The sequence below is a fragment of the Labeo rohita genome, chromosome 4 (assembly GCF_022985175.1).
Source record: "Labeo rohita strain BAU-BD-2019 chromosome 4, IGBB_LRoh.1.0, whole genome shotgun sequence".
Taxonomy (NCBI): domain Eukaryota; kingdom Metazoa; phylum Chordata; class Actinopteri; order Cypriniformes; family Cyprinidae; genus Labeo; species Labeo rohita.
Genome location: NC_066872.1, coordinates 24,908,650 through 24,923,771, shown reverse-complemented (window position 1 = coordinate 24,923,771; position 15,122 = coordinate 24,908,650). Strand labels below are relative to the sequence as shown.

Here is a 15,122-nt window from a genome sequence, read left to right as displayed (position 1 = left end):
GTACAAAAGTGCACCTTTTGAAAGAGTACTGCCTCAGTGACAGCTTTTGTACCTTTTTCTGAGAGTGGTGTTATTTCTGAAGTTCTAACTGACTAATGCCTGGTTGAGTGTGACCCGTTTCGCCCCTGTCATCAGACTGGGGTCAAATGGTTTCAAGACCCACCCCTTCCAGGTGTTCTTACCTAAGTTTGCGTACCTCTTAGAGCCCCTTTGTCACACAGGACTTTGTTGGCTGTGGTTATTAATATACTTCACATAAAAGCTCTGGAGACGTGACCCTACTTACTGATAGCGAAAAAATGTGGTTTATCCACAAAATGACCCTACGGTTCAAATTAAGTGCTTTACTGCTTTAAAAATATACACATCTAACTCTAAGTGACATCCTTCTGCTAGGAATTAAACTTATTACAATCAGTTTTTTTATACCACTTCACAGGACACTTGAAATATAGTTTATTAGTTTTCAATAAAATTTCAACATTTTCAAAATGAGATGTTTCTTCATGTTAAAGAAACAGCATGTGCGTGCTGCCATTGCTACAATTTTGTAAAAATCAATATAACTTAGCTGAATTTCCAAAGTTTACAGTTACTTTACATCATGCATTTTATACATTAGTTATATCAATTGTTATTCAGACCTACAGCATGATGTTTCATTTGTAAAAGTACAAAAACAATCATAAAAAAAACCTCAACACTGTACAATGTTTAAACACAAAGGCCATCTGGTCTTTCACGTAATACTGAATATTTACAAATCTTTTTACGTAACATCTTTTTGTCGAGTCTGTCTTTCAGATATGAAATATTCTAGCATGCATCAGAGCTGGAAACATGATTGTAGTGTATTTACAGGTGTTCATCAAAGGTAGTGACATGAGCCATTTAAACTACAAATTAAAAGTCTGAATGTCTGTAATCAGGAGAAACACTAGGCCTCCTCTCATCTCTCTGTTTCTCTCTTTCTTTTAATTAACTTCTTAGAAGTATGAACCCCAAAGGACATGGAGGGAGGATAATGTTTCCCTTTAATAACTCGTATGCTAATAATTATCTTAAACTGCTTATACATTAACTTACAAACATATATACAAACATCCTACAACGTAATTTTAAAGTATTTCATAAAAATTGCACTGTTGCCATTCAACTCTTTTTCTTTCTGACAAATAACATGGACCTGAAAGATTTTTTTTTTTTTCCAACATTAATGTTTTAGGTTAAAGTTTATAGAAATGTAGAAATCCAACTATATAACTTAAATGCTGTAATGCGTCAAATCACATGATTGATTTGCTAATTCTAACAGCCTGATATGAATATGAATTTTTAAAAGCACAAATAATCCATGTAGTATCTCAATTAATATGAGCTAACATTTTAATATAAGCTGCATGCATAATAATTATAACACAATGAGAAAAACACCGTTTTACATGACGTATAGAATGAGAAATCACATTATGCTACTGTGTTTTCAGTTTCACAGCTGCTTCAAAATCTAGTGAGCTGCCTACCTAGACAGCATTTTTCTCTCTAACAATTGTTATCAGAAAGTCCTGGAAACATATTTTTATGGTAATGAAAAATAGAACGTTAAAGGGGAAGTCCACTTCCAGAACAAAAATGTACAGATAATGTACTCACCCCCTTGTCATCCAACATTTTTTGAGGAAAACATTTCAGGATTTTTCTCCATATAATGGACTGATATGGTGCCCCGAGTTTGAACTTCTAAAATGCAGTTTAAATGTGGCTTTAAACGATCCCAAATATGGTTGTAAACGATCCCAGCCGAGGAAGAAGGGTCTTCTCTAGCAAAACTGTTATTTTCATTTTAAAAAAAAAACTATTTAAAACATTTTTAACGTCAAACACTCGTCTTGTCTTACTCTGCCTGAACAGTTTTTTTTCCGGTTCATGAAAGTTAGGGTATGTCGAAAAACTCCAATCGTATTTTCTCCCTCAACTTCAAAAATCATTTCAAAATCATCCTGCATCGCTGCAGAAGTACTGAACCAGTCTTTGCAAAGAGAACATGCAAAGAAGATCAAACACCCTTTAACAAAAAAGGTAAAACAGTGATAAAGGATGATTTTGAAGTTGAGGGAGAACATGAGATGGGAGTTTTTCGACATTAAAAACTATTGTAAAATGACGTTTCCATTAACCGATGCTATGTGAATAAAACGTTAATTATTGCCTTTTGCAATAAGTATGGCGGATGTTGGTAGGTTTATGTATATCGCCACTGTATCTATTAATTTTAATTAAAGGAGACGTAGGGGTATATCTTTAGCGAAGCAATGCAGAGAGCTGCTTCTGGGACGCTTCTGAAACTTGCCGCAGTGTAAACGCAAGCATTGACTAGAGCGGCCACGTTAAGCTCTGGTGGACATGTCAGAGTCGCAATGCCCAACAAATGCGTGCAATGTAAATAAGGGGTTATCCAAGCGTTATTGGCAAGGAAAGCCCCTTCTTCTTCAGAGCGGCCATGTATGAGGTGTTTCTTGGAGGTTATAGTACATTAAAGAATGATCATGTTTGTTTTACATACACCAGGTGACCTGTAAATGTGAACGGATACTGTACAAAATACTTAGATTTAAAAAGATTATAGATTATATTGATTAGATGTCATTTTCAAAATGTTATTCGCATATTACAAGAGCTTGTCACCCAGCGAGAAGCACTGTTATTCAACGAAATTGATGTTAGATAAAAATGGGGTCATGTAAACCCCAACTGGAATTCATTTTAAATCTTCTCTCCAAAATGTACTTTTCATGAAAAGCTCCATTTAAGCATCATTGGCACTCTCCTACAATGATATGATGCTAAATATATAAAATATATATCATTCAATACTAAAAAGTATCAAAAAAATAAAAAAGTGTGCACTTAACATAAAAAGTTCTGTTTGTGTGTTAGTTGAAACCTAATTAGAGTGTTTCAAATCAGTCACTTATGAGTTTCCTTTTCAATTTGGAAGGTAGCTGCCTATGTAGGAAGTAAACAACAGACAGCTCACTAGGTTTAGGAACAGGGATATAGCGTTTAAGAAATTCTGACAAGTATACTTTCAAAGTGTGTTTTAAACTTCCATACAGACTCGTATTAACACCTCTTCTGTTGAGACGTGCTCTTCCTGTTCTGAACACACTGTAGCATCATCTTCATCTTCCTTTAGCAGCACCTACACAAACATATAAACACAGTTTGAGATCAGCTGAAGAGCCTGTTAGGATTTTACACATGATTGTTTTCCCAATTCATGCGAGTTGTATCACTTTACAGTTGCGTAATTCTGACTATAAAACCACAAGCCCAGACACACAGATTATCCACAAGATTGACACTAGACTAGTTTTATATGTCCTCGTTCATATCGGCACTCATCAAACACACTTTTCCAGAGATTTGGATTCATTCTCTATAGCATGAGCTTATGGAAACATGTTCCAAATGTCACTGTTGCCACTGAACAAATGGATGATTTGTGAGCAGCTGGCACACTTCCAAAACTGGAGGAGTGATGGAAAGAGAGATGAGAAAAAAAATAAAAAATGATAAGAGAAAAACAAAGTAAAAGAGATGGGAAAGACCCCCTATTGCTCAACAAATGGAGAACATTCGACCGTAGAGGTCACCGGCCTTTGGAAAGTTCTTTGGTCAAATGACGAAAATATTTAAAAAAATATCAGTCCTGTAATCACATTCATATAGCACAATCCCACCATTCAAGAGGAAGAATACAATACACAAACACACAATCAAACTATTCATACACAACTCCAGAAACAAAACATTCATTTCAGCTGGCAGATTTCATTTGAAATCATATGCAAGAATAAAGCCAAGCTAATGGGGAAAATAACGCTGAATTTTGATGGTTTCATGCTCTTGACATGCCCAGACTTATGTAGTCTGGGTCATACATCATCTTTTTTTGTGTATTTTTTATGAGGATGTGATACAGATACACATCTGTATTCTGTCTAATTTAGACATTTTCTACAAAGTGATGATAAATTTCCACAAAAGTGGAACTGAGTTTAAATGGGTACATGCTTTTTGGGGTCAATAACATAAAATGTGTCAATACTCTGCTGAAAAATTTGGTAATCCATGGCATTCTAACTATTCACAATTATATGGTTAACTGCATTTTATTATTTGCATTAGCCTTGCTTTCCCTTCTACTAGACTAACCAGCTGAGAACCACTGAATTCATCCAAACTAGGATGAAATGTTTTGAGGAACAGATATAGCGAACAGGGTCACTAGGATCGAGTAAAGCAATTTTTGCAGACTCATTTGTTCCTGGATCTCAACACTGATTTGTTGAACCCAGTATAAAGAAACATCCTGGGGATTGCACAGATTGCGAAAGCTTTCGCAATTCTCTTTAGTTCCACAGAAATTACACACTTCACTTCAAATCCTAAAACAAGAAAATGGGTATTTCTTCTTACTGCATTTCTACTTAATGTGACTATTAAAGGGTCAGCAGTGCAACTGATACATTCAAGGCCCAGAAAGGTAGTAAGAACATCATTAAAATAGTCCATGTGACATCAATGGCTCAACCGTAATGCTACGGCAGGGGTTACAGCAGGGATTGGGCCTTGACCCTGGAGGAGGGTTGGTCAGGCGAGGGCGTTTTTGCCGTCACAATTTTGGCCAACACGTAAATTCATGGATGTACCAGTATACAGGGTGAGGTGCCTCGTCCCAGGGGACGACGGAGATCAGGCCATGACCCTGGAGGTGGATCATTTAGGTGAGGGCGTAATTTCATCGACTTTTGGGCGCTTGGCAAAAAACACGACCGGGCAGGCAGGGGCCATTTTGAGAGGTCGCAGGCCTACGTACCCTCACCCTGGCTGAGGTGAGGCACATCAAAGCTAGGTTCCAGAGGTGACCAGGGGCGGGGGTCAGATGCTCCAGGGGGGCGGAGGAATTTGGGTCGGAAAAAATGACTAAGTGTGAGAAGGGGACTTGGGCGAAACATCCACCAACTGCAAGGCACCAGGGTATACCGGGTGGGGTGCCTTGTCCCCGGGCACGGTGAGGACCGGCCTACATCCCTGGAGCAGGGCCTTTTTACGGGCCGTCACAATTTGAGCAATCAAATTTTTTTCTTGGAAGTGAGATCCCCAAATTGAAACGAGCAGCTGTTGAGAAGTATGGCTTGCCCACATACCCTCACCCTGGTGGGGGTGACGCCTTGCATGAGCGCTCTCACCCCTGGCCAGGGGGTAAAGCTACTGTAAAACCCCCTACTCTAGAAACTGACAGTTCTCCATAAGTTGCAGGGGCTAATGTGAGAGATACCTAGCCCGAACGCCCTCACTCTGGTGGGAGCAAAAGAGAGTTAAGGCCCCCTACTCTGGTAGCTGTCTATGGTCAGAGAGCTCTCGGATTTCATCAAAAACATCTTAATTTATGTTCTGAAAATGAACAAAGGTCGTATGGGTTTTGAAAAACATGAAGGTGAGTAATGAGGTGGGTTCTGTAGGTGAGGGCATAATTTTATCGATTTGGGTTTTGAGGGCTTGGCAAAAAAAAACACAGACTGAGCAAGCAGGGGCCGTTTCGAAAAGCCGCAGGCCTGCGTACCCTCACCCTAGCTGGGGTGAGGCGAGTCAAGGTTCAGTTCCGGTGGTGACCAGTGGCGGGGGTCGGAGGCTCCGGAGGGTGGGGACTCTGGAGGAATTTGGGCTGGAAAAAATTACTAAGTGTGAATAGGGGACTTGGGCGAAATGGCCACCCTCCGTGAGGTGCCGGGGTACACCAGGCGGGGTGCCACGGGCAGGGTGGGGACCAGGCAAAGACCCTGGAGGAGGGTCGGCTGGGCAAAGGCCTTTTTACGGCCAATCATGATTTCAGCAATCACGTTTTTCTTGGACGTGAGATCCACAAATTAGAACGAAGGGCTGTTGGAAGGGACGACTCGCCCACATACCCTCACCCTGGAGAAGGTGACTCCAGGCTGAAGTGCCACCCCTTTTCTGGTAACGGAAACTGAACTCCAGGGGTATAGATGGATGCCTTGCCCGAGCGCCCTCACCCCTGGCCGGGGGTGAAGCTACCATAAAATCCCTACTATGGGAACTGACGGTTCTCCATAAGTTGCAGGGGCTAATGTGTGAGATACTTGGCCCAAATGCCCATGCTCTGGCGGGTGCAAGAGAATGTTGAGGCCCCCTAATCTGGTAGCTGTCTACGGAGGGTCAGACAGCTCTCGGATTTCATCAGAAATATCTTAATTTGTGTTCCGAAGATGAATGAAGGTCTTACGGGTTTGGAATGATATGAAGGTGAGAAATTAATGACAGAATTTTGATTTAAAGATGAACGATCCATTTAATGATTTCAGATATATAATTCACTACTACATAAACATTACAATTTTGGTCAAAACTGTGTTTTCTTTTTACAAATGAAATATGCATTTATTGAGATGAATATGAATATTCTCACCTCAGCTTCATCATGGCTCTCATTTGGCAACACCTCTACTTGCTTTGGACAGTCACGTGAGCCCTCCACAGATGTCATTTTCTTATATTTCCGCATTGTTAAACTGTCCACCACCCAGAACATTATAGACTGGAACAAATATTTTTACAGAAATAAGTGCCATTATATTACATAAAGATAGATAGATAGAATGCATGAATCTTGAATGACTCACGTTGACAATGAAAGGCACAATCAGCATGACGATGGCCAACTCCAGCTGTGGGTTTGGGATGTAGTCCAGCACCACCTCCTCCAGCTATAAAACAAACAAACCAGTGATCAACTCTTCAAAAAATGCATATCCATCTAATAAATAACAACACTTATAATAATTTATACACAGCTTTTAAAATGTTGTAACAGGCACACTTTAGGTACTAATATGTACTTTTAAAGCACTAATGTGCACCATTTAGGGCTAAATAAGGTACAAAGATGTACCTTTTAGCTTTATAGATTTATAGATTTTCTCTGAAATTAAAATGTCTATTGAGGAAATCATGCACAGATAATCTACTCATTATTCCCACACTAATCCAGATGAAATATTATCTCTGTAGTCACTGTCCTCATTCAATTCTTCCATAATAGGACGTGCTTCAGTACAAATAGTAATTTGTCTATTTATGTTGATTCATAAACAGAGAAGGAAGAAAAAATACAAATTGGACAGATTTATGTTTTCACACAAGCACTGAAAACATTCAACGATCATCCTTAAGAATGTCATTACATTAGATAGGAAAATATCCAAAACAATAAAAAAAATAAGCAAACCTTTCCAATTAAAATTTATATATTGCTCAAAATCAAACTAAACTACAATTTGGATCAGAGACGCTTCTAGTTCTATCCATCCCAGAGTGGTATTATTACATTTTGTAAAGGGAAATGATGTAAGTGGGGTGAGTCTGTGTAACAATAACAGAAAGTTTGCGTGTGTGAATGCTTACATTGGTCCACCCAGGAATGAGCAGCACCAGAGTGACCACACTTTTCTCCAGAGTAACAATGAGTAAATACACTGAGCACTGAGCCAGCCAGGCCGCTACCCGAGGAGGATCACCTAAAAGACAGAAAAAGACATTCAAAATTACTACCATATATTACATTTTCTAAAGTGCTTCACACTACTGCTATGTAGCTGCTAACGGATCAGTAGGCAACAAAAAAAAAAAAAAATTATAAAAATAATAGTATAGTATAAGGCAGGGTCCTGGGATCTTTCATTAAATAAAAATGTATATATTTATTTCCTGAAATGTGTCAATAAATATATATAAATGAATACATGTATTTAATAAATAAATGAACCTGTTAATGTTTTAGTAAATAAATGACCCATGAAATACGCCTATAAAATAAATAAATATTCACTACCAGTCAAAAGTTTTTGAACAGTACGATTTTTTTCACCAAGCCTGCATTTATTTGATCCAAAACAACAACAAAAACAGAACAATTTTAAAATATTTTTACTATTTCAAGTAAGTGTTTTCTTTTTGTATATATTTAAAATGCAATTTATTTCTGTGAACAAAGCTCAATTTTCAGCATCATTCGATCGTCAAAAGATTTCTGTTTTAGATAAATGCTTCTTCTGAACTTTCTTTTCATCAAAGAAACCAGAAAAAAAATCTACTCAGCTGTTTTTAACATAATAATAATAATAATAAGAAGAATTTTTTGAGCAGCAAATCAGAATATTAGAATGATTTCTGAAGGATCATGTGACTGGAGTAATGATGCTGAAAATTCAGCTTTGAAATCACAGGAATAAATTACATTTGAAAATATATTAAAATTTGAAAACAGTTATTTTTAAAAAGTCAAAATATTTTAAAAATGTATTGTTTTTGCTGTAAATCAAATAAATGCAGGCTTGGTGAGCAAAAGAGTCTTTAAAAAAACATTAAAAATCTTACTGTTCAAAAACTTTTTACAGGTAGTGTATATTTCAATAAACATACATACATATACTTATATATATATATATATATATATATATATATTAAAAGACAGATTGGCAAATATATTGGTGCTTTTTATGAAAGATTTATTCATTTGTTTATATGCCACTCATGTTCTTCCATATGTATAAAAAACATCTTAGGAAATAATTTGAATTAACTCCAATGAATACGGGGAAAAACAAAGTGCTGGTATTTTTTACTATAGTATCACTGATTTTAGCATTTGAGCACTTTTAAGTAATCAGCCTTAAAAAAATTATGACAAATTGGACATGGCGCACAGTCAAAACAGGGATTCAAAAACTGATCTAAGCAGAAAAACAGTCATGAACAATAGTTTAGCCAAAATCATGTGAAAGGGTGGGCGTTTTCCATCTGTTCTGAGTGCATGTGCACGCGTATGAATGTGTGTGTGTAATTTTAGTTTTTTTTTTTTATGTTGTTTTACCAAGGGAATCCCTTAGAGTGAAAAAGCAAGTGTGGGGAAACTACCCAAACATATTTGAAAAATATATCATACACCGCCCTCTGGTGGTAATAAACAGCTCAAACAGATGCATCGGTTTCTCATTTGCTTTGAATTTTTTGTTTACATTTCTGTGGTCCTTATGACAGCACTGTGACATCTTTTCCTCAGTTCACCCATTAAAACCCAGCTTTCAGCAATGTAACTCACCATATTCTCCAAACATCAGCAATGTTAGCTGTTTATGTTCCACTATCATGGAAACAACCTTCACCCCCATCCAGATCACCAGCATTCCCAATGTGGCATCCAACAGGAAGTTCAACAGATATCTGTACAAACAGAAAAGGGCTATTTGGTTAGTTTAATGCCAGGCTAAAGCAATAAACTTGGCAAATAATCAGGATAATAACTGACTCACAGAGAACAGGGATCTTCGTTGGTGAGTGTGGACAAGAAAATATTGGCAAAATGCATAAAAAGAGCCCCAATGGCCTGCTTGGATGTATCAAAGCACCTGGAGAGAATAAAAAAAGAAGGAGAGTTTGCTCTTTTGTGCTATTATTTTAGTATTTTTCCATAATTTGTGACTAATGCTTAATACTATTACCAGATCCTCCAAGGTCTTCTTATTCCGACAGGTTCACGGAACCTCTTCACTGTGAAGACAAAGATAAAAAGACATTATTTTATAGGTAAGAGTTTTTTTTTTTTAATACAAATAATAATGTTTTGAAATATTTTTACAATTTAAAATAACTGTTTTCTATTTAACATATTTAAAATATAATTTATTCTTGTAATGCAAAGTTGAATTTTCAGCATCATTACTCCTGCCTTCAGTGTCACATGATCCTTCAGAAATATGCAAGAAGCATTTCCTATTATCAACAATATCTAAAATATTTCTATACTTTTTGTGATACATACATTTTTCAGTATTCTTTGATGAACAAAGTTCGAAAGAACAGCATTTATTTAAAATACAAATCTTTTACAACATTTTAAATGTATTTACTGTCACTTTTGATCAATTTAATGTATCCTTACTGAATAAAAGTATTAATTATGATTAATATCCATTGTTAAATTACATAAGATAAACAGAAAACATCGGTTTTTGCAATCAAGGGACAAAATGAGACAAAATGGTCATTTATTTTTAAAAAAATATATAGTGCATGCACACTTTAAGCGAAACATTTCACAAAAATATGTTTTACAGGTTTAAAATTGTATAAAAGTTTAAAAGTTAAAAGTTGTTTAAAAATAATAAGAGGGTTGTGTCCTATTTCAGATATATGTCAAACAAAGGATAAATAAGAGTAAAAATAAGCAAAAAATAAATAAAAAAAATAATAAATTAAATGAGGTTTAGATACTTCAGCCTCATTAAAAACTTTAAAAAATGATGCTGAATATTAAAAATGTAAATTCCAAAACTTGTGAACTCAAGATAAAGTTCTGTTAGACCTAAATGCCCCACCATTGCCTTTATAATAATATAACGCACATGCGTCAAAATTGAATCAAAGACGTTGGAGGGGGGGAAAAACAGAAATGAAATCATGTTATCACTGTTGTACATCAAAACAAGCACTCTCAAGGGAGAGAATAATTGCATTTAATACCGAAACTCTGTGTCAAAGTAGCCCGCTATAACAGAAGCTGAAAGACATATCTGGATGTTTTTCAAATATGTAAACGGTTAGTCTGTAATCATCAGCCAAACAGAAGCAGGATGATTACTGAATGTCTGAGGAAACCAACAGTGATGACGTCAACAAAGATAAGCAGCCAAAAAGAAGCCAGGAAGTGGCCAAAATAACAAAGAGGAAGTGCATACAGTAAAAACAAAGCATAAGCAGAGCGTTGACAGTAGAAACTTCTCTCAGTTTTGTTTTTAGCAATATTTTTTGTCTTTCCTGCAAATGTAACCTAAACCAAACTTCTTATTAGAAAAGTAAAATACCAGTCCTCTGATAATAAATAATGATTAGGATATTTTTTCCTCTATACACAGCAAAAAGTTTAATGATCAACAGAAACAGCACAGATCCATGGTAATGTATAACTCTAGAAAGGTTAGAGATCATTTACCATGTTTTTGGGGGTTATTTGGTGCAAAAAAAAAAAAAAAAAAAAAAAAAAAAAAAAAAAAGCTGCTTTTAGGAAGTAAGAATTAGAAACAGAATTTGTGAGAGGCCTGAAATTGCCATCACTCTGGGACACAACTATTAGTCCGTTTCTATCATAATTTTCTTTAAATTGGCTTTTTTTCACCTGTTTTATCATTGAACATGTTAAAAATCAAGATTCTGAATGCTTAGAAACATAACTTTTCCTCACCAAGCCACATCCACAACCACAAGTCCGTACCCCAAATGTGGAACAAGTTACTCAAGGTTGTAATGACTACATCTAACACCTAAGTAAATAACATTCTTGGAAAAATGACAGTTTGCTTGCTCTGTATCTTTGGGCTGAATGACCACATGACATGGTTAGATATTGGGAAAGAAACAACTCTGGACCTTAGGGTTCAAACTTGAAAGAAGGTCACATGACTCGAACCCTCCAGCTGGAAAGAGAAAATATGCTGTAGCTTGAGTTTGGGATCTGAGCATCACATGAGCTGCAGGAGTCAATGCTGTTATCATGTGTTACTTATCACACAGCTAAACAATCTTATCTTTGAGTAATACTCGTACATAATAGGACAACAGTTTATGTTGGAAAGTACAATGATAATTTCTTTAAGGAGAAGTCCACTTTCAGAACAACAATTTACAGATAATGTACTCACCCCCTTGTCATCCAAGATGTTCATGTCTTTCTTTCTTCAGTCGCAAGGAAATTGTTTTTTGAGGAAAACATTTCAGGATTTTTCTCCATATAATGGACTGATATGGTCCCCCGAGTTTGAACTTCCAAAATGCAGTTTAAATGCGGCTTCAAACAATCCCAAATGTGGTTGTAAACGATCCCAGCCAAAAAAGAAGGGTCTTATCTAGCAAAACAATCAGTTATTTCCATAAAAAAATACAATTTAAATACCTTTTAATCTCAAACGCTCGTCTTGTCTTGCTCTGCCTGAACTCTGTGTATTCTAGCTCAAAACAGTTAGGGTATGTCGAAAAACTCAGACCGTATTTTCTCCCTCAACTTCAAAAATTATTTCAAAATCATCCTACATCACTGCAGAAGTACCGACCCAGTCTTTGCAAAGTGAACATGCAAAGAAGATCAAACACCCTTAACAAAAAAGGTAAAACAGCGACGATATACACTGTAAAAAATAAAAAACAATTTGTTGAGTCAGCTTAATATAATTTGTTACCCTGCTGCCTTAAAATTTTAAGTTCAGTCAACTAAAATAAGTTTATTCAACTTGAAATGTTAAGTTGTACTGAGTAACAACTTAGATATTTGTGTTTGCTAAGCTTAACAGATGGGTAAGTAACCCAGCTGCCTTCAAATTTTAAGTTGAAATAACTCAAAAGTTGTCATTTGGTATAATTTAACATTTCAAGTTGAATAAACTTTTTTTGAGTTGACTGAACTTAAAATTTTAAGGCAGCCAGGTTTGACAAATTATTTTAAGTTGACTCAACAAATTGTTTTTTACAGTGTAGGACGATTTTGAAGTTGAGGGAGAACATGAGATGGGAGTTTTTCGACATATCCTAACTGTCATGAACCGGGAAAAAAACAGGTCAGGAAGAGCAAAACAAGACAAGCGTTTGACATTAAAAAGTATATAAATTCATTATTTTTATGAAAATAACCAATCGTTTTGCTAGATAAGACCGTAGATAACCAATCGTTTTGCTAGATAAGGGATCGTTTGAAGCTCAGGGCACCATAGAAGTCCACTATATGGAGAAAAATGCTCAAATGTTTTCTTCAAAAGCATAATTTCTTTACAAGAAAGACATGAACATCTTGGATGACAAGGGGGTGAGTACATTATGTGTAATTTTTTGTTCTGGAAGTGGTCTTTTTCTTTCATTTGCAGTCAGATTTAGTTGTTTTTGCATATTTTTGCAGGCAAAATCCAGTCATTTCAATAGCAATTTCAGATGGATGAAAGCCATCCCCATGTAAATTTCGCAACAGAAAAAGAAAGCAAAAACTTAATCTTTCTCATTTTCGGCTGACATCTCTTAGATACTGGATAATGTCAATCAGGAAGCAAACAGATCTTTAGCCATTGTTTTTGCAAACTCTGGTTTGGTCATGATCCAATCAATTCCCAGTTGATACAATCAGCCTACGTGTTTTCTCACTAAATATCCTGTTGCACTCGGAAATACACAACATTACGGAAGCAAAATGGGGTGTAATTCATGTTTGCTTCGAGTGACAAAGTCTGGAGTCCACAATTAAGAAATTAACAAGGAACTTTTTTTGCCAAATAATATCTATGATTTTTCCAGTAGTTTGTCATTACTAAATATTTTTTTTTTTATAAAATATTTTTTATTTATTTATTAGATTTTAACCTCCATGACACTTCCAGCTCTAAAAATCAGCATTTTAAAATACCCTAATATTTTCCTGTTTTCCAACACCATTTGAACTGCAAATATGATTTGTTACCAGGTGCAGTAATATATGCTAGTCACCATCATCTCAACACCACAGACTACCAACAGGTCAAAAAAATGGTATAAAGATTGATTGAAAGAAAACCATTTCATATGGCCCACATTTATGTGTAGAGAGGTGTGTGTGCAGTCAAGGTTTTGTTTATTTAGGTCACAGAATGACAAGATAATGTGTGGCGTTACTGATTAAAAGTCATTAAGTTTCCTTATTGCTCAAGATTTCAGAACTTGAATTAGCACACAATGAGAAGAATAAAAGCATGAAACGCACCAGGAAGAAAAAAACAAAAACAATACAAGACATTTTGCTCATTTTTTTTTTTTTTCAGTTTCATTGTTTTTTTCCCCAACCTAAATACGTGTCAGTTTTTGTTTAAATATTATGAGAGATTAAACCCGAGTACATCAACAAATGCCATTTTAAAGGTCAAGTGCAAGTAACTACTACAGCTGTCATTTACTTTACAGTGTGCACTAAAGAGTAAACACGTGCTGAAAGCACTTACGTATTAATGTTTCATACATGTTCATTAATTAAATATTTTGTACTTATTTGTGAGTACTATGTAAATACCATAGTATATAAATATGCTAATAATTTAGTACCAATACCACAACTCAAAGCGCCATTTCACACATCACTGTAGCATTGTACCTCCATATACCACAATAGCTAAAAAGCCTGTAAACAAACAAACCCCAAGCCACGTGCTATATCATATCCGTAGTCGGGAAAAAAAAAATTGCGGTTTGGTTTAAAAAGCGAAAATAACTTACGCATTAAAGTGCTGAAAGCCAGAACAGCCAACAGACCCTGAATAAAAACACTGAATCCGTCCATCAGAGATCCGTCCACGCAACCCTGATACTCCGGACTCACCAAATCACTCATATTAGTGCTGCTCTTCCAAAAAACAACCATGTTTACGTGTAAAAATCAAACGTGAAGTCATAAGATCCTTTTTGGAACAGAAATCCTCGCGGAAACGACTTAAACAGATTTTCCGTTTAACTTCACCGGCCAGAAGACAAAGAAATTTGTAAAACAGACCGTTCGAACCGAAACCGCATATAGGCTATAACACTGGAGCTGTTGAAGTCGTGTTGAAATTAAGAGATGTTGCATAAGGTAAAGCATTTCTCTCAGGTCACTTTCTTCCCTTCTTTCTTTCTTGTTATTGAGTCAACAAGGGAGAAAGCGGCTTGCTGACGTCACCTCCTGCTGCTGAAATCTCCCGCAGCCCTTTGTCCCCCTGACACTCATGTGCTGATGTGCATGCACACACCAGGACAAGCTACTCTTTATATTTTAATTTTATTATACGGAATACAATGAAATCAGATGTTTTTTTGTTTTTTGTTTTTAATTCTGCTAAATATTTTCTAAGAAAAAAAAAAGAAAGAAAAACCTCAGTTTTCAAAAGTTGACTTACCTGCAGAATGTAAGAAAAACATTTTCCCTAGACATATAGTCTTTATTATTTCTCTTTATTGTGATAAAAATCACCACATGCATTTTAAACCAAAGTTTTTTTAAA

The 15,122-nt window shown here is 35.9% G+C and overlaps 1 protein-coding gene across 1 annotated transcript; it reads right to left on the bottom strand.

The window, feature by feature from the left end:
* Positions 1–432: 432 nt before the first annotated feature.
* tmem110l (transmembrane protein 110, like) lies at positions 433–14,797 on the bottom strand. Its single transcript, XM_051107499.1, has 8 exons — positions 14,362–14,797; positions 9,585–9,633; positions 9,396–9,491; positions 9,185–9,306; positions 7,489–7,601; positions 6,708–6,791; positions 6,494–6,622; positions 433–3,202 (listed from the first exon to the last, which is right to left on the bottom strand). Exons 1-8 carry the CDS (start codon positions 14,504–14,506, stop codon positions 3,101–3,103), a joined length of 840 nt encoding a protein of 279 aa, XP_050963456.1. The 5' UTR covers positions 14,507–14,797; the 3' UTR covers positions 433–3,100.
* Positions 14,798–15,122: the final 325 nt, after the last annotated feature.